Source organism: Cibotium barometz, chromosome 52, assembly GCF_041138505.1.
Source record: "Cibotium barometz isolate CiBa-2024 chromosome 52, ASM4113850v1, whole genome shotgun sequence".
NCBI classification, from domain to species: domain Eukaryota; kingdom Viridiplantae; phylum Streptophyta; class Polypodiopsida; order Cyatheales; family Cibotiaceae; genus Cibotium; species Cibotium barometz.
Window position 1 is genome coordinate 12,873,517 of NC_141097.1, and position 22,705 is coordinate 12,896,221.

A 22,705-nucleotide genomic window follows, 5' to 3' on the forward strand; every position below is an offset into this window, starting at 1 on the left:
CAGCTAGGTTCTCATTCATGGAGCGAGAGGCGACAGATTTTCGCTTTCTCGCTCGGTCTGGCGGGGCTGTCCACTGACACCATCCACACGTAGGAGGAGCTGCATGATTTAGAGTTTGCCGATGACATAGCAACATACCTATCAGGAGATGGGTGGAATCTCTAAAGATTTGCCAAGGCGATAGAGATCTTCTGTTGGTCATCCGGAGCGCAAATAAACTGGCATAAGTAGTGTTTGGGTTGGCTTAGCGCCCGCCCCGACTTGGAGGCAAGTGGAGGCTTTTTAGTGGATTCGGAGTGGCACTCTAGATTGTTACCTGAAATGCCAGGTTTGTATCGATATTTCCATGGAGCGCAAGTAGCCCTTCTTCTTTTGAGCATTCAGAAGAAGCTGCTATACTAGAGTTCAGCGAAGCTTTCCTTAGCTGGCCTGGTCATGGTGACGAATGAGGTTCTTCTTGCCACCATGTGGTACATCACCTCTTGTTGGGCCTTCTCCTGGGCTTGCATTGGTCATGTTCACAATTCGATCCGCAACTTTCTTTGGCTTTGTAGCAATGGGAGGCTTGCCAGGGCCTAGGTGGCCTGGAGAGTGATCAGTCAGCCATGATGCGGGGGGGGGGGGGGGGGGGGGGGGGGGGGGGGCACGGGCATCATCGATCCCTCTATTCAGAGTTGCGCCCTTTTGGGCAAGTTGATAGTTCGTGGCCTTCTTCCGGGTGGCGAACCCTAGAAGGAATTCCTCCTTGCCGGGATCTCCGCTTGCACCGCGGTTTTGGGAGGTCCTTGGTCCAAGAGTATGAGATGGATTTTCACGGAGATGCGGGCGCGTGACTTTAGCCTTGCATTTGGCAGCCAGTCTCTTGCGCGCTTGGGATCACCTCGGGTTGGCCCTTCAGGAGCTCACTCTAGTTGCATCCGAGGGGCACCTCCACAACCTTTGATGTGGAACGCCTTGGTCCGTTTGCCTAGTGGGGCACATGTTGGGGGCTCGCCCGCATGTATTGTGGGGAGCTTTGAGTATGGGCCATGCTCGGTCACTCGGAGATTGGCTTATTTTCAAATAGCTGCCCCAAGAGGCCTAGGAGAGGAGCCTCACTAGGATACGGGGTAGGTATAGACTTAGCCTTGACATCAACTCTTCCACCCCCACGGAGTGGTTGGTCCCGACCCCGGACCTTCCCTCCTCCGGTGGTTGGGAGTGTTCACTAGGCACGACATACCTTTGGCCGTCCATGGCGCTGATGAGAGCTCGGCCTTAACTCACCTTCTCTATCGGACCACGGCAAACTTGGAGAGAGCAGAACCGCCTTTGGAGGATTTCAGTGGATACACCTTGTAGAGGGTGAGGGTGTTTGGTTTTTTGGCACATGAGTGATACATAGATCCCTCCTCCGGCTAAGGTGACCGGAGATAGATTCTAGTGGTCATCGATTTGGGAGGGACGCCCTCTTACAGGATTCCAGTGGGACTTGGGGGAGTGGGCATGGCATGATCCCTGTGACAGTGAGGAGGCTCCCGGCAATGAGGAGGCATGATCTCTATGATAGTGAGGAGGCTCGCGGCACCCATTTCTTTGCTTGCATCGCATGACTCGGCCGCAGGATTCAGATGCCAGAGATCGAGGGCACTTCAGCAGCAGCAGGGGACTGGTAGTCTCAGGGCCTTCCTCCTCAGTTTCTCTCAGATTTCTGGAAGAGGTTGTAGGATAGTTTTCGGTGGCGAAAGACCTCTCTTTCTGTGGTGGCAGGGACATTGGAGCTTGACGGTTGGCTTTTGGTTGGCCATAGGAGGCTGGCAGGCTGTTCGCGGTGTGGCCATAGGAGTCCTATCGTCACTGCCTTTGGGACTGCTCGAAGGCTCAGTAGGTTTGGGAGCGGATTCTCCGCATTTTCACTCTACGGACTGGGCCCCCTCCCTCACAGTTACTTGGGGAACAATTTCTTGGGCCATTGAGGCCGAGGCTGCCATGGCATATGAGGAGGAGGGTGGGAGACTCGCTCTGCAGGTCTCTCATCGCTGTATTTCTGTAGTGTCAGTTCCAGATCCATCCATCGATCACTGGACTCCCAACACCAGCCAGAGAGAGGAGATTGCAGGAGTATTGCTGCATGGCACATTTGGAGAGCTCGTTGTAGCGAGGCCATCGAGGGCACTCTCACTCCGCTAGCGGAGTCCATCGAGAGCATCTGGCTTGATGTCGTTCATACCCTCCGTAGACAGTAGGGGAAGCTTCAGGGTGGCTTCGATCTTATGCGAAAGCGCCGCGAGGCCTTCCTAAGGATTTGGCGTCACAGTCCCTTTTTGATTTGGCGTCACAGTCCCTTTTTCATTGACAGTGGTGGTGAACGCACTTGGCACTATAGACCACTTGTGTGGTTGTTCTCCCCCGCCCCAATTGTATGAGATAGCCTTCTCCTCCCAAAGCAGCTAGCTGGAGGAGAAGAGCATCCTTTTCCTTTTGAGTTTCTTGACTCTCGCTCCCCTTTATGGAGCTGAGTTTGTGATTAGCCACTATGGCTGTTTTGCTCGATAACTAATAGAAGGATCTATTTCCCTAGGGAAAAAAAAAGAAACCTCCCACGGATCTCATAGTATATTGGGTAGCGACATATGAATGTAGTGTAGATACTGTCAACGTTTGGGACACAAGGAGTCACAATGCTTTAAAAAGCTTGAGAAAGAGCAAGAGAAGAACCATGCAAATGTGATAGTTGAAGAAGAGGAGCCGATCGAAGAAATCAACACAACAACTGTCCAAGTCTTCCTCAATAGCAAGGAAGACTCTGATTGGGCTTTTTAAGCCCCCTTTTTTTATGTTGTGTGAGTTTTGTTGGGTTCTCTGCCCGGGATGTCTCCCAAAATGAGATGTAATAATCCTATGTGTTTTCCATGTGTGTGTTCTTTCTTTAATATGTTCGTGACAAAGAGCTGGCCTTGCTACCTCGGTCCAAAACCCCTGACAACAGAGACATTGTGACCATGGCACGGGAGGTGATGCATGGTGAGTCTGTCTCTGAGGCAACATGGATGGGATAGATGGTAGCATCTTTTCTCATGTAGGACTGCGTTCCGAAGGGGGGTTTGCTGGGTATTTGGAGTCTCACGTGTGTGAACAGCCCTTGTATGTGTGTGAACACTCACTTATGTGAGTATGTGAGTAAGTGAGTGAGTGTGTAAGGATTGTACTTTTCATCACAATGATGTTTTGCATTACTGGGCACGTTTGGACAGATGGTACATTCTAAATGCTACTCAATATGATGCATACACGTGTAAGATATGGATTGATCATACATTGTGCCTCTTTGATCGTTTGTTGGTATGGCTTGGTATGTACTTTGGCATGACTAACACTGACTGTCCCTTACCTCATGAAAGCCTACTTATGATTAATAATAGTTATTTCTTGCATGCTCTTTTCACTGATTTGGTGGCCACCAATTCTTTAGAAGAGGGAATGGTCAGAAACTAGTGAATTATTAAGAAATTCACAGCTCTTGGCTCTTGGGAGGAGTAGAGTAACAGTGCATACGTAGAGCTGCACGTCCTCTCCTCATGCACATGCAAGAGGATATAGATTTCGCTTGGTCGAGCTTTGTGCAGTGAATGCAAGCTGTGATGTAGGACTATGGCAGATACTACATGGGAGAGAATAGAAGACAAATCGAACAAGCAAAAATTGCAATACAAGAGTACATTGAAATCAGCCATTCTAGAGAGCTAGATAACGATGAACAGTAGTTGAGCACAGGCTGAAATTTGTTTTGTAGTAACGATGAATGTAAACTCAATAAATGGCAAACTAGGGTGAGACAGAAGCCACTTGATAAAAGTTGCTCGTCAAAATCTTTTTTCAAAAGGTTTGCATGCTTCTAGACAAAAACAATGCATTGCAAGAGTCAAAAGAACAGATGGTACGTAGACATGCACAAAAACACAGCTTGCGGATGCTTGCCATGAATACTTTTCCCACATTTTTGCTACCCCTCTTGATACGCGAGAACTTTTCTTGCAATAGGTTATGCATGTCATTACACGCGAAGAGTATAGTTGTCAGGTACGAAAAGTTTAATTTGATACGGTAAGTTCAAATACGGTCTCAGAACGCATTGCTTAATTTTGAAAATAAAAATACGGTGGAGGTACGGTTCATTTAAAAAACACTTAAAAATATAAATATATATCGTTATACACATATACACATAGATGCGAAACTTAGAGAAGTTATAACTTACAAGTTACCCAAAACATAGAAATTTGGAATGTTGCATAGAAAATGAAAGTAGACAAATGTACGTGTCAAAGAGTCGTGAATACATATAAAGCTGCAAAAGTAGGCATGCCGCATGGGCAAGTACAAAAATGTGAGTAAGAAAATGCAAAAAGGCTAACTAGGTATTGGAGGTGAGAAGGACATGCCGTCGCATGGCTAGATAGTAGATAGTAGAGTCTAGACTATGGAGACTAAAAGCCTATGCCACCATCTATGTCAGAGGTGTCGCTAGGCTCTTCAATATCCTCACTAGAGGAGGACACTTCAGAGCTCCCACCTAAATTCCCATCACTAAGAACGTTGCCCTCATCATCATATTCGGGCTCCCTGATATCATCATGAACTTCCGAAAAAGACTCCGCAATGGAAGCATCCTCAACTCTAACCTCTGCGAGGATAGAGCTCCAACTCGTGGAGCCACACATGACATAGGTAGCAACTGGGTGATCAGAGCCTCGAGAGCCAAAAGTAAGAATGGGCAGAACTTGTACTCCACCTCTAGCTTGGCGGCCACGACTAGTGCGAGAGACTCGTTTATCAATCTCCTCTAGCTCTTTGTAGAGCTCCGCATATATGGCCGCCTTCTCTGCATTATGCTTCTTGTGGACACTTTAAGAGTGTCTACCATTAACTTGAATTCGTCGACGTTTATCTACAAGTTTTGTAATTGATTAGAGACCCTTGGGCTTATTAGTAAATCCACAAGTTACAACATATTTCAATTGTAAATAATAAAATATTGAAAGTTATGTAGGTCTAACGTAACAATATACCCTAGCTTGAGTTATATCATGCATTGCACGCAGCATGCGCAAGTTATTGCGGCAATAGACCAGCCGCTCTAACTGTCTCGTGCTCAACCGATTGTGTAACTTCATGTGTATAAGTGAGTAGGAACTCCAGTTCCTCTCACATGCACCCGAAGAGCAATCCTAATCCATAATAAAAATAAACAATGTTTAGTATTCTAGTATCTACACATAATTATAATTTTTAGCTCAAGTCTTAAGAGTTAGAATCTCTTAACAAGTTAGTAACTTAGTGGTTAGTGGTTACTTGTGGACATTTTTAAGAGTGTCTACCATTAACTTGAATTTGTTGACGTTTACGAGCAATCCTAATCCACAATAAAAATAAACAATGTTTAGGATTCTAGTATCTACACATAATTATAATTTTTAGCTTAAGTCTTAAGAGTTAGAATCTTTTAATAAGTTAGTAACTTAGTGGTTAGTGGTTACTTGTGCTAGAATCCTGAAAGCTACTCTTTGTAGGTGAGGCTGTTGGTAAGCAAATGACTCCCACCAAAAGAGAGGCTTCACCATAGAATCCTTCCTCCAACATACGTGTGCTAGAATTCTCAAAGCTACTCTTTGTAGGTGAGGCTGTTGGTAAGCAAATGACTCCCACCAAAAGAGAGGCTTCACCATAGAATCCCTCCTCCAACATACCTGTGGTAGAATCCTCAAAGCTACTCTTTGTAGGTGAGGCTGTTGGTAAGCAAATGACTCCCACCAAAAGAGAGGCTTCACCATAGAATCCTTCCTCCAACATACGTGTGCTAGAATCCTCAAAGCTACTCTTTGTAGGTGAGGCTGTTGGTAAGCAAATGACTCCCACCAAAAGAGAGGCTTCACCATAGAATCCCTCCTCCAACATACCTGTGGTAGAATCCTCAAAGCTACTCTTTGTAGGTGAGACTGTTGGTAAGCAAATGACTCCCACCAAAAGATAGGCTTCACCATAGAATCCCTCCTCCAACATATCGCATTAGTGAATGCGGGGTCGCTATGATTGTTATTATTGATGAGCTTCTGTAAGAACTGAAATTGTTCATTCTCATCATCGGGTAATGCTTTTGGTAAGAAAGCATCCCTAGCTAAAAGCAATTCCTGATCTGTGAAAAGTAAGAGTGCTTTGTAGGCAGGATACAACAAAGAAGCAAGGCCATGGATAGGCCTCTTCATCCACTTCCATCTCTTCTCCACGAGTGCCAAGAGGGCATCGTGTCGAGGAGCAAGCCTCAAGGGGATCACTAAATTTTAAAGTAAAGAAAGAATATAGAAAAGAGAGAATAAGTATTTAGATTCCTCATTCTATTTTAGTTTATTGAATTATTCTTATTTACCTTGTTAGCATATACTCTGGATCAAGCTCATCTAGGACTGCGGTGCGATGAATCTCGGCAATGGTCTCTCTCATAAAGTGAGTGAGGAGCCCCATAGTAGTCCCCTCCATGTCTGTTATGCATAAAACCCTATACAAGGGAGTAATCGCAATGACTATTGCGCGGACCCGACGCCATAACTCCTCTCTCAAGCATAGCCGTTGAATGGCTCTTGCCTCATCGATACGCGAAGGTATCTCACTTTGTATCCATTCTCGCCATTTGTCGAAACCACGGTTACCTGGAGCGTAGGCATCACATCATGTAGGCAAAGCGCGTCGAGGAGGGCTTCTTTATCTCCAAGTCACTGTGATGGTGAAAAATAGCGAGAGCCTTGACTTTCTAACTGAAAAAAGTGACAATATGATTGGCATGTGTCATCACAGTCTTCACCCACTCTAACTTGCCTATGTCCTCCATAAGCAAGTCAAGGCAATGAGAGGCACAAGGAGTCCACACTATGAATTGGAACTCCGCCTTAAGCAAGTAGCCAATCTTGTGGCGATTGGACGCATTGTCCTAACCACTTGAACCACATTTTCGGGGCCAACATACAAGGATGATGGATGCATGAAATTTGAATGAGAATATGGAAAATAAATGAGACTTGAAAGTTGAAACTTGAGTAAAAGGCAAAGGCTAAACTTTAAAGCTTCAAACTCAAAATTGTATCTCACCTTGATTATGGCTTGTTGAATGTGGCGATAGATGAAATCGCTGGAGATTTTCTTCCCTACCTTTCTGGTATCCACGGCCCACAAGAAGTAAGTGCCAAGACCAATGAGGTGATAGCTCAAGTGGTCAGGGTGTTTGCCTAGGACCAAGAGGTCCTGGGTTCAAAACCCCCCTTGGTGCTTCCTTGGCAGCATTGCCTATAGGTGGATAAATAAGCGCCTAAGGGTGGTGGTCTACGGACGATGAAATTTGGTAACTATGGGAGGATCTTGGGCCAAAGGCCAGTTGAAAAAAAAAGAAGTGCCAAGAGAGCAAGATACTAGAATGTTGAGGAAGTCCCTTTTCTTTCTATTGGTCCATCCGTCAGAGAGGATGGAACGCCCATACTTTACCCGTCCTGCTCGGATGGGCTCGAGGGTCTTGTTGATTCTCTCCTTTTCTTCATCAAGTCTCTTCGTGCGCATGTTGTAGGTGATACAATGCCAAGGGCCATGGCATGGTCCTACTTCGGCAATGGCCCTCACCATCCTCTGCCATTGAGGAGTTTTAAGGACACGAAATGCGAGATTGCACTCAATGACCATGCGTGCAATCTCCATATTTGCCTCTTGTTGCTTTGCTCAGACCCGAGAGAGAGGTCATATTTGCTCCAATGATGCCTCCAAGAGTGGCTTGCCTCTTGTGTGGAACCTCAAACTCACTTGGTCTCTTTGATGAGGGATTGGAGTTGGTCAAGGGGGAAAAGGATGAGGAGAATGTATCCTTTGCCCACGGGATGATTTGTCTTGAGCGGTGGCAATGGTGGGGGAGATCACTTGCTTTGCCAAGCAAGGAGTACTTCTTCACAATGCCATCAGCAATGTCTTGAGGGATCATCTTGCAAGATGCGAGAATACTTGCAAGTCCACTTCCATGCCCCCGACTTCCTCTCGTTCTTCTCATGGGTAATGGCATGCAAAGTAAAGGCTTCATGCTTTTCTCTCATGGTGAAAGAGGAGAGAGGGGTCCCGGGAGAAGGAAAGGGAGAGGGAGGGAGAGGCTTGAGGAAGAGGGAGAGAGAGGGAGAGGCTTGAGGAAGAGGGGGAGGCTTGAGGGAGAGAGAGGGAGAGAGAGACGGAGAGGGAGGGAGACGCTTGAGGAAGAGGGGGAGGCTCGAGGAAGAGGGAGAGGCTGGAGGGGGAGGGAGATGCTTGAGAGAGCCTAGAGGGGAGAGATGCTTGAGCCTTGAAGGAGAGCTCAAGGGAGAAGATTGATCTTGAACAATGAGGGGAGGGTTGAGCAATGAGCACTTGTGAGGATGGGGTTGGGGGAGGGGCTATTATAAGCAAAGGATAAAGTCTAAAACAGTCCCAAAAACGGCGCCCAAACGGTCAAAAAGTGGCACCCAAAACGGTCAAACAACGGCAAAAAGAAGGCAAGAAAAAAAGGTCAAAAAGGGGCAAAAAAACGGTTGACTGGGATTCGACCATACCGCCACTGTAATGACCGTACGGCATTGTACCTCTGCCGCAGTGCGTGAACTGGGTGCCACTATGGCCAAGAGGCTAACAATATGGATGAGCCCTTCGCGGATGTAGAATTGGACGATGCTTTGAAAGGTTTAGGGAAATGGAAGTCTCCAGGTTGGGATGGCTTGACTGTGGAGTTCTTTCAGATGTTTTGGGATATTTTGAGGCCGGCAATTTTGCTTATGGTGAATCACTATTGGAATGTTGGACAGTTGCCATGCTCATGGAAAGAAGGCTTGCTGAAATTACTGCCCAAAAAACAGCTATGTGAAGCCATATCGGATTGGCGTCCAATCTCTCTGATGCGAGTCATATATAAATTGGTCATCAAGATGCTGGTTAATAGAATAAAACATGTCCTACATGCAGGGCTGCATCCTGTGAAGTATGGATTTGTCTCTTGAAGACAAATTAGTGACAATATAGCAAATGTATGTATTGGTATTGAATATGCCAAGTATAGGGAGCAGGATGTTCTCATCATGCAGGTGGACATGGCCCAGGCCTTTGATACGGTACACTGGGACTTCATAGCCCAGTTTATGGACATAATGGGGTTTAGGCGTAGAATGAAAAATGTCATCTTTTGACTTTATCAAGAGGGATTGATTAAATGCATTTTGGGTGGAGAACTTTCAGTCTCATGGTATCTCGAGAAATTTGTTTGGCAGGGATGTCCGCTTAGTGCACTTTTGTATGCCATTGCGACTCACCCAATGCTCATTTACATGGACAAATTGACACGAGATGGGCAACTACATGGTCTCTCCATGGCTGATGGTATGCAATTTGTGGTGCATGCATATGCTGATGACTCTTTCTTTTTTCCCAAGAATACAGAGGTTGATGTGAAGACTCTCATGAAAGCACTATCCCTCTATGGTTTGGCTGCAGGATTACATGCAAGTTTTCAAAAATCAAAGTTGCTTCCTTTGAAAGATTATGATTGGCATCAATTTTTGTGGCCCGGTCAGATCCTCCCACCTAAAGAGATAGCTAGGCATCTTGGTTATTCCATTGGTTGGGAGTTGTCCTTGAAAGATGAGACTCAATGGGTGATGGCCAAATTGCACTCTAAAATAGAATATTGGAAATTGTCTACATGGCCTCTACATGTGCGATTGCGTATAGTACAGTGAATAATTATCGCATACGTCCAGTTCTATCTTCTGCTCTTACCTTGGTTTCAGAAATGATGCAACTGTTTCAGCCAGTCCCGTTGTTGAGGAAATAGAGAGACTTCAAGATCGGTGTTTTGATAGACAACTTCTAGGATATACTCCTCTGCCTTTTGCCAATTTGTCTGTGGCCAAGGCTTATAGATTTCTCTTACCACCTCCATGGATTGAGGATCATGCAAATCGTCTTTGGCGTATGTAAAAATCTCTTGCTTGGTGGAAAGCTGCATTGAAAAGAATTTGGAAGAGTGGATTGCCCCTCAAGCAACGATTGTTTCTGTGGAGATGCCTGGTTGGGGTATTCTCAATGGGATCTCTTTTGATACGAAGGCGCATTGCCATGGCTTCTTGTAGGTGGTGCTCTCATCCTACAGAGACAGTGCCTCACCTGCATAGTCACAAGAAATGTTTTGAGGTTCATCACCTGTGCCAATGGCTTGAACCCCTCTAGAAAGAGGCACTGAAATCTCCCCCTTATCTCATAATGCGTTGGGCATAAGAACATATAGTGGGCCTTGTCCTTTACCTCCCCTATGGTGCATTCTTTGCATATCTTCTCCTCTCTCTACCTCCCCTATGGTGCATACTTTGCATATCCACTCTTTTGGTGGGATATTCTCAGATCTCCAAGGCTTTACATGGAGGCAGTGGGAGGAAACTTTGAGCTGATCAATCACGATGTGCATAGCATGTGACATGTGGATCTGCATGTCCTTGAGTCTCAAAAAATGTTCTCTATAGAACTTACGTTTGGTCCCAATCTTTGATGATGAAACCCAAGTCTGGTGTAAATGGATGAAGCGGCTCTTGGATGGAAAAGCTCCATGGGCAATCATAGAAGAGCCCGGAACTGTTCCCAGATCCAAGAGAAAAGAGGAGCAGAAGATGGCTTCCGCTCTCACATTGTCAATATGGCCTTGATGGGTGAGATAATGAAAGTATAGGAGCCAACTAGTTTGGAGATGTGCTGGTTTATCACTTGCAAGGCGAGTGGTGGTAGCAAACCAGGTTCTTATGGCTACCATGTGGTACATCACTTCATGCTAGGCCTTCCATTGTTCTTGCATTGGGCAGGTGCAGCGTTTGAGACGGTCGCGCAGCTTGAGCAAAGGTTGCCTGGTGCTTATTGATTGAGCCTCGGGCTCAAGGAGGCCTGGACTTGATAGATGCCATGACCCAAAGCATGGCCCTTTTGGGCAAGCTGATTGTGCGAGGACTGCAGCTCGGGGAGGAGTGCTGGATGGATTTCTTAATCAGCTGCATTTCCTCGCGCCTTGCTACCCGCGGAGGCCCTTGGACACTGGGGATTCACGGTTGTAGTGAGCCTTTTCCACACCTGGCAACTTCTCCGCCTCGCCCTCATCCAGGTTCCCCCCACCTCTTAGGAAGAGAGAGAGAGAGAGAGAGAGAGAGAGAGAGAGAGAGAGAGACATCCCTTGGCTTGGAATCCTCATTTCCTCCTTCCCTCAGGGCACTTGATCGGTACCCGATCACACCTCTCATGGGGCCAGCTCTGCCGCCCGCGGGGTGGGGGGGGGGGGGGGGGGGGGGGGGCGGCTCAAACTTTGGGCACTTGGCTGAGCCATTGTTGACTCTTGGAGCCAACACAAAAGGATCGTCTAGGCACGTTGAGAGGAGCTCCACTATGATCCGTGACATCGACTCTGCCATTCCACCGGATTGGCTTCTCCCCCTCGAGGATCCCCTGACATCCCATGGATGGCCTCTTTCATCTGCACCGGAGTTTCCCTGGTGGTTTTTGGTGATTCACATGGCCACCCCATCAACACTCATGAGGTCGGACCGGGCAGCCTCCTGTGATAGCGTCTTAGTGGGGCAGATCGGTGATGCCCTCCCTCCCCTCCTTAGCGGGTCAACATCAATGTTGCATAGAAGCGTGCTTCGTACAGGTTTGAAACGTACGAAATGTTTCGTCTTGTATGAAACGCGTTTTTTATTCATCATGAATATTTTAATACCCTACAACCTATCGCATTGAATCGTTTCGTACCTTTTCTGTGCGCGTTTCCCAGTCGCCTGTACTTTTTCGCCGTTGTGTGTGCCAGCTTGCCATCGAATCAATGCCCGTGTCAGCCCGCCTGCTCCTTGGTGTCCCTGGGCCTTGAGGAGGTCTTCTAAAGGGGTAATGTCATGTTTTTGCTTTATGTTGGTTTTCTCTGCACAACTCTCAAAGCAACACGTTTTTTTCTCTTCCATCAATATTTATGGCATATCTTCCTCCCCTTGCTCTATTGAGGCCTAAGGCTATCTACCTTCTCTTCCCCTTGCTCTATTGTTGGCCAAGATGATAGTTAAAATCATGAATCATAACATGAGATCACTTTATGTTATGTGTCGCACTTGCAGGGCCAACAATCTGCATTTATCCCCTCCTTGTAGGATGCCTCAAACAGGTGATTCTCTTTGGAACAATGTCACCTTTGGGTCTAAATATGGTGGCTCGGGCTCCGGAAAGTGGAAATGCAACTTTTGTGTTGATAGTCACCTTGGCAGTGTCACCAGGCTGAAGGCACATTTGTCACAAACAAAGGGTTTTGGCGTCGGGCCATGTAAGCATGTGCCACAAGAAATCTATGATAGCCTAAAGGCTTGGAAGGCCATGTAGCTAGGTATCCCCCTCGAGGATATCCCCCTCGTGATTTGTGATATCACATCTTACATGTATTTTGTTTTTATTGAAATGAATTCAATGTGGTCTCTTATAAGTTATGTCAACTGTTTTTTCTTTTGTATATTTCAAGTTAAAAATATACATGCTTTTTCTATTTTGTATGAAACCTTTTTGTACCCGTTTCTTACCTTTTATGAAACGTTTCAAAACGTATGAAACCCGTTTCATACCTGCCGTTTCAGAAATGCCTGGCAACACTGGTCCACATGGTGGGCCGGAAGGGGAGGAAGTGGCCTTAGCCCAGTATCCCCCCTTCTTTCTTTGGCTCTTAGCCCATTGAAGCCTAGCTGTGGCCACATGGGCGAGGCCTTACTTATGAGGATAATGGCCGAGGCCTTGCATTGAGTCTTACCCACATGCACATCTCTGTGAGACAGACGACTGTAGTGGAAGTTCCGATATGCCCCTAGACTCCAGAGTCACACAGTAGCTCGCAATGGGAGATCATCAGTAACATAGCTGCTTGGCACATCTGGCGAGCCCGATGCAGCGAGGCCATTGACGACCTGATCCCCCCCCCCCCCCCCTCCCTCAGCTGAGGTTATCTGTTCCATTTGGGTGGATCTCATACACACCCTGTGGGGCCATTTTGAGTGCTTGACTGGTGATTCGGAGTGCATGCAGCACCGGCGTGAGACTCTCTGTGCCTGGACCCCCAGACCCTTCCTATCCAAGGAGAACTGTGGAGTTTCTGGCCTCTAGTGTGGCTTTTCTCTCCACTTCCAGTTGTAGCCTGAGAGCGGCCAGCCGAAGAGGGAGCTCCCCTTCCTTATCTCATATGTATATTTGGGATTGCTTTATGGTAGTGTGGTATGTTGATACAGGCCTAATTAGGGTTAGGGTTTATAGCAACTATGGAGGCTCAAAGATGAAAGCCATGGTTATTGCATTGGAGAGAGTGACAGTGAGATAGGAACATGACTGAAATGGATTTGATTTGATTGATACATAATATGAAGTACAAGCCTTTCTCTGTATAGGCCTTTCCACATACCAAACCCTTTGAACCTGATTAAATGCACACTTATCTACTCATAAGAGGTGGTTCACATACACATAAATACTCAACCATATAAATGAGTGTGTACACCCTTTTTATGGATACACAAACACACAATTGCACATATTCCAACACCCCCCTCAATTGTGAGTTGGGGCACACATACATGCACATAGGCAATACCTTGATTCCCACACTCTAGTCAAGGATTAATCTTAGGTCGATAGCCTAGTTTCTCATGCTAGTAGGTGGTGCCCAAGGGAAGGAACAAAGAAGGAATAGGGTATACACTCATAACACAACACACATAGACAAGACCTTCTTCCAACAAACCCCCCTCAAGGGCTATCTCTCTTGCTATTGCCAGGATAAATCTTGGGTTCATGTCCTAGTTTCTCATGCCTGCAGAGGTGCTACTTGGGGGTAGTCACAACACGGGAATTAGGTCACAACCACATCACAACAATAATAACAACACACAAAAGAACATGACATTGCCTTTTATAAATCAAGGCGGTACATAAAATATAACAAACAAACACATATAAAACTTGGGAGAGTTTCTCCTCCTCCATCATAAATGATCCCACAAAATCAAAGCGATGGAAATATTATGCCAATTGCCAATGTCGATGAAGATGTAGCCATCTTTTTACGGCGGTGTTTCCAACAAGCAATCATCGCTTGGAATCCACATGTGTATGATGATGATGATAAGCTTGATGACTTGGTGAAGCTCACGCTGATGAAGATTCCCATGATGATAACAATTATGGCCATAAAAACTGTTGTGAAAAATTCCACATATCTATGTACAATCACTTCCATTTTTATCTCCATGTGAATGCCCTCTTAAAAGCCTTAGTATTAAGGCTTAAAGGAGGCAGGTGGATAGAGATCGTGTGGTTCAACAGCGAGAGCAGCAGCGCGGTCATGGACAGCTGGAGAAGCAGGTTCGGTCGGGTGGAGAAGCAGCACTGCGGTCGTGGACAGCTGGAGAAGCAGGTTCGGACTTGTGTAGGTGTAGCAGTGCAGAGCAGCACTAGGCATGCCATGATGGATGAGACAGGCAGTAGGTGGAGCAGAGCTATGACCATATGGAGACAGAGAAACGGGTGAAGGCTGTGCTGTCCAGGTGGACTGGGTGCACTAGTGGCGCCGGGTCTGGTCGTAAAGATGGTTGTGCCAGTTGACCAAGGGTTTACATGGGTGAGAACAAAAATGGGCGAGGGGCAGCCACTCTGGCTCACAAAACAGAGACGCAACAACACCACAATTTTGGCAATCAAGAAAATGTAGACCTTCCCTGCCGTCACAGAGCCAAAAATTGTTGGTCGCTCGTCTCTGCTTTAGATGGAAATGCAGAAAAACCTAAATGACAAAACCCTAGAACCATAGCAGCCAGGTACGGGACGGGACGTATAATACGGCAAAGTATAATACGCGTATTATACGTCTTTTTCACGGGGCCAAAATAAAAAACGCCGTTTTTTTAAAAATAAAAAACACTAGTTTAATTACATTTGGTCGAGACATGTCACATACATGTTACAAGTTGAAACTTGAAGTGTTGAACTTTAAGACTCAAGACTGGAGTTATAACTTATGAACTTATGAACGTTTAAACTTTAAACTTTAATTTTGAAAGACAAGAAGAGACTTGAGTTATGAATAATTATCATGCTTAAAGAGATTAGAGAATACAAGATAATCATGAAATGTACTGATTACTCATGAATCTAAAATCACAAAATGGGAATCTTGAATCCTGAATCCTAACATAAATAAGGACGAAGCCGCAAGTGGCCCGCAACATAATAACAATGAACATATGTCATACATAAAAATGAGCCACTAGTCTGTAGATACTGGAATGTGGCATACAAAATGTGACTCATGAGTCATTCATCAGAGTCAAGACTCGGACTCTGAGCTAGAATCATCCCCACCATGGTCACGGTCATGCTCATCCTCCTCACTAACACTCCAATCACTAATGCTGGCCTCTCCCTCTGGCTCGGGCTCTGCCTCTGCCCATGCCTATGCCTCTGTCCCTGCCTCTGTCTCAAGGCCCCTGCCTCTGCCCCTGCCTCTGCCTCTATCCCTGCCTCTGCCCCTGCCTATGGTGCCGGTCCTCGTGCGAGTCTGATGTGCAAAAGAGGCTCTCTCTGCTGCAAGGAAAGCCCACACTTCATCTTCTTCGTCACGAGGGTGCACTAGCTCCTCCATGCGAATCTCAACCTTGAAAGTGTCGGGATTAATCTCATTGATTGCTTTCATTTTTTCCCTCTTTCGAAGAAGCTTCAGATTGGAATTGACAAAGACAAGACGCTTTAATTGTGCAGGCAACAAGCAATTTCTTTTCTTTGTGTGTATGGCCGCAAACAAGCTCCAATTTCTCTCACAAGCGCCGGAGGAGCAATCTTGTGAGAGAACCCTCATAGCAATGCGCTGTAGCTCGGCACAGTCACCACCATACTTCTCCCACCAACTGACAGGTTTAAGCTGGGCATCTCGAAGACTAGCTCGTGGTGAGCCAAAATCAACATCATGCATGTCGCGAAACCGAAGAAGCTGGGTCTCGAGAAGATCTTGCGTTATTGGGTCTCTCTCCACTTTGGTGGTGTACTCTCTCCATCCCACATTTAGCTCGCGATCATGTCTCTGAGCATCTTGTCTCCAAAGTGGATGCAAGATGTGGCTAACAGCATGAATTGGACGATGAAACCAATCCCATCGTGTTTGCCATATCTCCTTGATTTCATCCATCCTTTTGACATAGAAGTTTAGAACAAAAGACAATAAATTAGAATCTAGAATACATTATAAGAAAAAAGACTCAAGAGTCAAAAGCAAAGAACGACTTACATCCTACAACTTGCAAGTAGCATACCTATTATCATCAAAGAGGTTGCTTGCATTGAAGGCCGTGCCCACCTTCTCCATGAACTCGTAGATGAGGCCCATGGTGCATCCCTCCGAGTCGCTAAGGCGTAGTGCTGCGATCAATGGCTCCATGAATGCTACAATGCACTCCGCATCATGCCAAAAGACTGCCTCATAGATGAGATCCTCAAATCTTTTGCCCTTTTCGGTGCGGCTACCATCCCATGAAATCCATCTGTCATCCGTAATCATACGTCGCAAACCACGTCGACATTTTACCAATTTTTGGAGGACAATGAAGAGGTAGGCAAAGCGGGTACTTGAAGGCTTTGCGAGCTCCGTCTCACAATTTGCCCGATAGATACCAAGAGCTCGTTGCTTTCTTGTCACATAGTTTACCATAAACTCAGCCTTCTTCACCACATCCGCCACCCATGGTATGGCTCCCACATCTTCAATTAGAAGATCAATCGAATGCGAAGCACAAGGAACCCAACTGATTTGTGGATAGTCTCTCTCCACTAGTGCGCCGGCAGCCTTGCAATTGGATGCATTATCTGTGACTACCGCAACCACGTTCTCGCTTCCCACTTGTTCTATTGCTGCCTTTAGATGCCCATAGATAAATTCAGCTGTATGTGCCTCCCCAGAGCCATCTATGACAGTCAAGAACATGGTGCCGAGACAACAAGAGACAATTATATTTAAGAGAGGGCGGCGTTTGGTGTCCGACCACCCGTCACACATAATAGTACACCCATACCTTGCCCATGCCGCCCGTATTGGTGCTAGCTCCTTCTCAATGTCCATGACCTCTGCCTTCAATTCTTTGGTGCGAAGAACCTCATATGATGGAGGCTTGAATGTGGGCCCCGCATCCGCCACCGCACTAAGCATGTGCAGAAAAGCCGGCTTGCGAGCATGGTCAAAGGGCACATTGCACTCGAAGAAGTATTGCCGAACTCTTCGTCTTGCATTCTCATGCTTGATTTTGGCTCAACTTTGTTGAAGAGACTTCTTTGGCACATTTGGAGGTGGAGGGCTTGGGGTGAAAGATGGATGTGCACCACCGCTATGTGGATGAAAAGAGGCTAGAGCTCGAGAAGAACCGGCAACTGATGATGCGGGAACATCTTGTTGTGGTGAAGTCTGGGAGGAATCTATGATGGAAGGTGCCGTACCTTGAACCTCAACTCGGGCTCTCTTTCTGGCACGAACAACACTTGGATCTTCACCCAATTTCTGAATGACATCATCGGGAATGTCGCTGGGACACACATCAACTCCCTGGCCAGTAATGTGGAGAAGGTGAGCTCTAACACGTGGTGAACTGCCGGTGTAGACAATGTTGCAATGCTTGCACCGCCAATTTTTGTCGGCCTTGTTCTCGATCACTTCATCCCATACTGCTAATTTCTTTCTCCCCATGTTGTGTCTCACACGAGTGCGGTTGCCTGCGTAGCCTGTAGGTAGTAATAAGTATGCATGTGTGAGTGTGTGTGTAGATAGTATGTAATATGTATTGAGACGAGAGAGAGAGAGAGAGAGAGAGAGAGAGAGAGAGAGAGTTATGTTGCTGCCTTGGGGGCCTGAGCAAGGGTGGCTGGGGGAAATGGGAGCAAGGGTGGGTGCGAGAGTACACTGCGCCGTACCAGCGGCCAGCACAGCGAACAGCGAATGAAGCAACAGAGGGGGGAGCGGCGAGCAGGGGTGAACGGCCCCCTACGAGCGGAGATGAATGAATGAGAGAGAGAGAGAGAGAGAGAGAGAGAGAGAGAGAGAGAGACGTACCGGGTACCGTACTGGAGAAAGGGGGGCGGCAGCGAGGAAGCGAACGTGAACTTGGGCGTGCAGGTTCGGGAAGCACCAGAGCGCACCAGAGCGCACGCGGATCACAAAAAAGCCCAGGCATAACGTTAAACGTTAGCCTGGCAAATTTTTTAATAAAAAAAAACCTCACGTTTTTTTTCAAAAGGACGTTTTTTATCCAAAAAAATGTCCCGTCGAGTATTTTTTATAAAATACGCGTTTTATAGCTGCTATGCCTAGAACCTAGGAGAGTGGCTCTGATACCACTCTTGGCACAGGCGTAATCAGGGTAGGGTTTACAGCAACTATGGAGGCTCAAAGATGAAATCCATGGTTATTGCATTGGAGAGAGTGACAGTGAGATAGGAACATGACTGAAATGGATTTGATTTGATTGATACATAATATGAAGTACAAGCCTTTCTCTATATAGGCCTGTCCACATACCAAACCCTTTGAACCTGATTAAATGCACACTTATCCACTCATAAGAGGTGGTTCACATACACATAAATACACAACCATATAAATGAGTGTGTACACCCTTTTTATGGATGTTCACACACACACACACACACACACACACACACACACACACATGGATACACAAACACACAATTGCACATATTCCAACATTGTATTCGGCCGCGTGGCTGGTTTTTCTTCATAACTAATAGAAGGATCTTTCTTTGTTAAAAAAAAAAAAACCTAAGCTGGGTCTTTCATCTAATGTACCCGAGTACAAAGTGGCATGCTTTTCCTCACGTGAAGTAGTGTAATTTAGGAGAAATTCGTGGGACATGGGAGCAGTCCAAGAGAGCTGCAATGCAACAACCAAGTTGCATGGTGATTGCAAACGCCTGTGTGTTTTATGCTCCCACAATGCACATTGAGATTCAGTATCACTTTGTGTGTGAGCTGATCATGGATGGAGAGTTTGAGATGGTCTACTGCTCAACTGTGGAAAATTATGCTGATAGCTTCACTAAGGCTCTTGTAAGATATCTTCTCAAACGACATCTTCATCGACTCTACGTTGACTGAAGAAGCATTTCACCCACATGTGGACCTTGTGAAATGTTTGGACCCTTAGCACTTTTACTACATGGGGATACCTCTATTTTGTAAGAGGCCCCCTTTATGAGGAGAGGTCGCTTTTTCTTTCAGCAACGTGGACGCCCAGTAGATCTTGATGCGAGTGTGGCTAGATGGTTTAAGAGATTTCTTACATAGGTTTGGCATCTAGTGTGGGTTGATATTCCCATAGCTGAGACCACATTAAGGATAGAGGGAGATCTTCCAGATACACTGTCATGGGGTTGCAAGGCCCGAATGGTGTCGAGATAATTTTGGATGGGTGTGAAAGCTGCGCGAGGTTTTGTGATTAGTCTAATATTACATGAGTTGTGTGATGTTGTCAGTTGGGTTCACACAGGGTTGCCGACACAGGCTGACCTACCCTATGACATGCCATCCATCGTATCAAATATGAATCTATCTACCTTCATTGTATGTGTGCCCTTGCTACACAGCGCATACAACCTCTGTCTCAGTGTCTTTCAAGGACTCCATCGAAGCTGTCTTTTCTTTCAGCAGGACATGGGTAGAAAGCAGTTGCCAACATATGTAATCGTTTGTTTGCAACAGTAATTCAAGTTTATTCTCCATCTATTATTCACTTGTAAGTTGTGCCTTGTGAAGATGGTACTATTTGTGTTAACGCACAAGCTGTATTTTCTTAACACTTTTGTATGCCTTGAGTGAGACGTGCCTATTTGCAGCTTGCTTGCTTTGAATTGATGAAACAATGTTTCTCATGAGCCAAGATGTTGTGGCAGGTGGAACGGAGTTTACGGTTGGTTTTTCCAGACATCACCCCGTTGCAGGTAGATTTGGTGTATACAGACAAATATTAATTCTATGATTTTGCCTATGAAACATTTGTTTCTCTTCACAATGTCAGTCATATGGTGAGAAATTGCTGAGTAGGTGCAAAAAATGGGGAAGAAACTAGACATGGATGGAGATGGAGTGGTGAACTGGGACGATTTCAGAATTTTCTTGGAGAAGTATCCAGAGCTGCTTGGTGTTTTCCTCCCTCCTCCATGTGGAGTGTAAGCTGGTGATGGACCTGTTTCGTGTTTTCCTCTCCACCATGAGTGTAAGCTGTACCATATTGTATCTCCAAAGCAGGTACTTATCAGTACATAACAATATATGTATTGCATCCTTGGTTAGATGATTTCAAGATGAGATTTTGAGATATTCTATCTTTTACAGGATTTTGGAACTGTTAGAAACATGGGATCAGATTTATCGAAGTCTGAAGGACGATGGTGTGAGAGCACAGCCTAAAGATTTTTCTGTGGTCTCCTACTGTTTTGCTTCAGCAACAGTCGGTGTACTCCAACACACTCACAAAATTGTAATGAGATGAATTTTTGTTTATTACACGAGGTTTCTGGATTGTCGACAACGGTGCTTACGATTGTACCATTCAATTCGTACAAAGGTGTATGATGCTGAGCTGTGGTTTATTGAGAGCTTTTCTCCTATTTAAGATTTGAGTCTCAACCTAATACAAAGCTTGGTTGAAGACTCTAATCATTTTAATCACTTCTTACCAATGCTAACCTTCACAAGTAAAGATAATCTTTGCCCATAGCTGGCGAATTCTCGTGGTTCAAGCATGCTTTTCACCTTGCACAATCCCATGACTTTAAGCTTCGCACTATTTCATTGCAAAAGCCACATTGTGATAGATTTCTTGTATGCTCACACTTTGCAAAGTGTGGAAAGGAAACCCGCAAATCCAACTTGACAATTCACCAGAGGAGGAAGTGATAGCACAAAGAATGAAAGAAAGAAAGAAAGATTTTATTAACATCTTCCAAAAGACCGAAAGCCTATGAGACAAATCAGTGTACCTGTGTGGGGTATCATCCCAACAAAATGAAAAAGTACTGAACTAAAAAAGCTGAATCTGGGTGTGCAACAAGTACAATGAGTGGGGGAGGTGAACTAGGAGAATGCAAAGCTATATGCATGGAGTATACAATCATGATATGCAACCTACCTAGCTCCATCCTATACCATACTGGGGGTATAGAATGGTATACATCAATGAAGGGGGTGTTCACAGCTCCCTGAAGAACATGCTTGGGTCTGCTCTGAAGCGAGCCAGTCGTTCCGCACCCTCTCTGTGAAACTGAGCTCTGATCTTTGTCATCTCTCTCTGGTATAGGCGTGGTGTCCGAAAGCCAGGTGTCCTCTGGCTCGTGCGGGCTCTGAGTGTCTTTGCTCTCTGGAGAGTAATTCTCTGCTGTGTAGGGGCTGGGGGTGGGCTGGATCTGTGAAAAAATGTAGTAATCTGTCTGTCGTCCCCCCTCTGGAGCTGTCTGAGCCTGTAATGATGTCTCTGTGACGCTGTATGTCTAGAGTGAATCTCCTTAGTATGCGTTGGTCTGTTGCCTCAAAGATCTGGCGTAGGGAATGTGGCTCTTTGAATAAAATGGGATCTCTCTCTCTGATGGCTGTATATGCTCTGCATCTGCATACATAATGCTCCTCACTCTCCACCTCCTCTCTGCACAGTCTGCATACCCTCTCCTCTCGGGGGATCCGTGCTGCTCTGCCAGTCTCGATCTCCAATCGATGTGATGAGACTCTAAGCTGACCAATAGCTACTCAGGAGCCATGTGGTAAAAAGCCCTCCATGTATCTAGGCCTCTCTATAAATCCATCATTAGTGATACTCATGAAGTGATCTCTATAGTATAGCATCTTTGGTAGAAGAGGCTGTGTAGGTGATATCCATGTCTCCCGTGTATAGAGCTGCCATAGGTCCTGTCTCAATACTCTGTTCCTCTCACTTTGAGAGAGACGGATATGTGGTGCATCCCAGTCATACTGGAATGGTGGTGGATGATCCATGTCTAGGCCATGCTGTGAGAACCAATGTGTGACTTGTGCATACCACGATCCTCTGTCTCCTCCCTCAGCCAAATGTCTAGATGCCTCGAAAGCTCTGCATGACAATTTGTCCTGTGTGGCATCTCTCTGAATCTATCTAGCAGGCATATAGTCTGGAATATGGCCTCTACCATCATAGGAGGCACATCAAACTCTGCTCGGATAATGTCATGAGGTACTGACGGTTTGTTGCGTATCATGCGTGCCATCATGAGGGCCTGTGGTCTCTCTATCTGTGTCCACCAATGGGTAGCAAGTCCTGGTGCCCATACCGTTGCTCCATACATCAGTGCCGGTGTGACTAATGTGTCAAATAGCCACCCTTTCATCCGGGGTTCCTGAAAATGCGCCTGGTGGCACTATTTCTCTAGCATAGTTACATTAAACGTCTTCAAAAGACCCAGTGGGTATATGAGACTAAAAGTGATACAATAGTGTCCATGTAATCTCATCATGGTACAAAAGAAAACAAAGACTAGAGCTATGAGTTGGGAATGTCAAATCCGAGCCATATGATACAAATTGGAACCATCATCATCATAC

The 22,705-nt window shown here is 45.9% G+C and overlaps 2 protein-coding genes across 3 annotated transcripts in view; one reads left to right on the forward strand and one right to left on the reverse strand.

The window, feature by feature from the left end:
* LOC147608819 (lysophospholipid acyltransferase LPEAT2-like) overlaps window positions 1-20,875 on the forward strand; it is a 93,609-nt gene extending 72,734 nt beyond the window's left edge. For both annotated transcript variants that reach the window (XM_086788833.1, XM_086788834.1), the window contains exons 13-15: window positions 20,029-20,076; window positions 20,180-20,383; window positions 20,471-20,875. In XM_086788833.1, coding sequence (XP_086644959.1) covers window positions 20,029-20,076; window positions 20,180-20,308 — 177 coding nt within the window. In that variant the 3' untranslated portion in view covers window positions 20,309-20,383; window positions 20,471-20,875. The remainder of the gene's footprint in view (window positions 1-20,028; window positions 20,077-20,179; window positions 20,384-20,470) is intronic.
* On the reverse strand, window positions 15,444-17,278 carry LOC147608820 (uncharacterized). Its single transcript, XM_086788277.1, has 2 exons — window positions 16,389-17,278; window positions 15,444-16,265 (listed from the first exon to the last, which is right to left on the reverse strand). The coding sequence occupies exons 1-2, from the start codon at window positions 17,276-17,278 to the stop codon at window positions 15,536-15,538; spliced, it is 1,620 nt and encodes a 539-aa protein (XP_086644403.1). The 3' UTR covers window positions 15,444-15,535.
* Window positions 20,876-22,705: the final 1,830 nt, after the last annotated feature.